This window comes from Micropterus dolomieu, linkage group LG08 (assembly GCF_021292245.1).
Source record: "Micropterus dolomieu isolate WLL.071019.BEF.003 ecotype Adirondacks linkage group LG08, ASM2129224v1, whole genome shotgun sequence".
In the NCBI taxonomy this organism is placed as follows: domain Eukaryota; kingdom Metazoa; phylum Chordata; class Actinopteri; order Centrarchiformes; family Centrarchidae; genus Micropterus; species Micropterus dolomieu.
The window spans coordinates 2,445,589-2,447,076 of NC_060157.1; the positions used below are offsets into that span (position 1 = coordinate 2,445,589).

At 37.7% G+C, this 1,488-nt stretch overlaps 2 protein-coding genes across 3 annotated transcripts in view; one reads left to right on the forward strand and one right to left on the reverse strand.

Moving 5' to 3' along the window:
• LOC123974651 (peptidase inhibitor 16-like) overlaps positions 1-1,488 on the reverse strand; it is a 49,516-nt gene that overhangs the window by 32,141 nt on the left and 15,887 nt on the right. The gene's annotated exons all lie outside the window — the stretch shown is intronic.
• Positions 1-1,488, forward strand: part of LOC123974652 (protein NDRG3-like) — a 165,252-nt gene that overhangs the window by 14,189 nt on the left and 149,575 nt on the right. Inside the window, exon 13 of one of the 2 annotated variants that reach the window (XM_046055488.1) lies at positions 967-1,002. The exons of the other annotated variant lie outside the window; for it this stretch is intronic. Within the exon in view, the coding sequence (XP_045911444.1) occupies positions 967-1,002 (36 nt within the window). The remainder of the gene's footprint in view (positions 1-966; positions 1,003-1,488) is intronic. 2 annotated transcript variants of the gene reach the window in all.

Consider the following 1,488-nt stretch of genomic DNA (forward strand, 5'->3'; position numbering starts at 1 on the left):
AGAGACGTCGTCGGCAGCTGAAGCTGTAAGACGGAAGAAAACTGGGAGAAGATCAGGAAGGTTTGGGGTTTGGCTCGCTGCCATTTAACGTTCAACATGTTCAACTTCTCACAGAGCCGACGTGCTTGTCAGTCACTTTTCGTCAACATTAAAAGAAGTTTGACACGCTACAGCAAATCATTAAATGTTGAACAATATGATTATGGACAAGTTAGTTCTTAGCGTTAACGAATTAGAGACCGATGTAGAGCCTTTTGCTTGCACAAGAATTTAATGTATAAAAAAAGGCACGAAACTGCTGTAACTGGTTATAATTTTCAATTAGTGGTAAAAAGTATACTATTATAATGAATGTAGTATTTAATATATTATTGTTATACTAGCAGTATTGACTAAACATTATACTCTTTATTTAATAAACTCGTGTACAGTTGCTCCTCCAGGTTGTGGATAGACTCTGCATTAGAGCCGGTGCCTGTGCGCCAATATGTGCAGCTTCTAGCCGCCTCCTCTGTAGAGCAACACGCTCCCCTTGTTCTGTTTTACATCTGTTTTACTAGTTATTGTTTATAAGTATTGTTTAATTATAATAATAATTAAGCAAGCAGACTCATAGCACCATTTGTTCCATTATAATCGAATCGCAATATGACTTTTTGTCCAAATCGTGCAGCCCTAGTGCGGTCCAATTTCACCTGAAGTCTGGACAAGTATTTCACACACAAAGTTCAAGATGGAGAGAACAAAACGACAGAAGGAAAAGGGGGTGGTGCAGATCAAAGTAAAACTCCTGCCCGGCTTTATTACAGTCCTTGTGTGGACACATCTGTCAATGAGTTTGGGACTCATGTGTCGTATGTTGTGTTTTGAATGTTGGCAGTGGATCAACCTTAAACTTGTTGTTGTTATTCCTTGTGGACGGGCTTGTGTCCTCACAGTTGATGTGATTCTCTGTCTCTCCACTAGATGGCGGACTGTGGAGGTCTTCCTCAGGTGGTGCAGGTGAGTCTGCGCTTACTGTCTCATAATGGGGGCTTAAAGGATACGTTTAAAACGGTATTAATGCCTAAATTTACTCTGAAAGAATTAACTGGTTTCTTTAATTGTTCGTCATGTCTGAGCAAAGTCCCCACTCTGAATAAAAATGTTTTCCAAAGCTCAGCTGAAGACGATAATGAAGCTTCAGCAGTTTGAGTTAGACGAATCAAGCGAGTAATAATAATAATAATAATAATAATAATAATAATCCTTATTTGTAGAGCACTTTTCAAAAACAAGTGACAAAGTGCTTTAACAAGTGTAAAGAATAATACAAAAAAACAAGATAAGAGCATGAAAAATTTAAATAAAATTAGTAAAATAGAATCAAATAAAAGGGATAAAATAAAGTCAAATAAGATCGGGAAAGGCTCTCCTATAAAAGTATGTTTTAAGAAGGGACTTAAAAGAGTTCACTGACTCAGCCGACCTGATTTCCTCGAGCAGGCT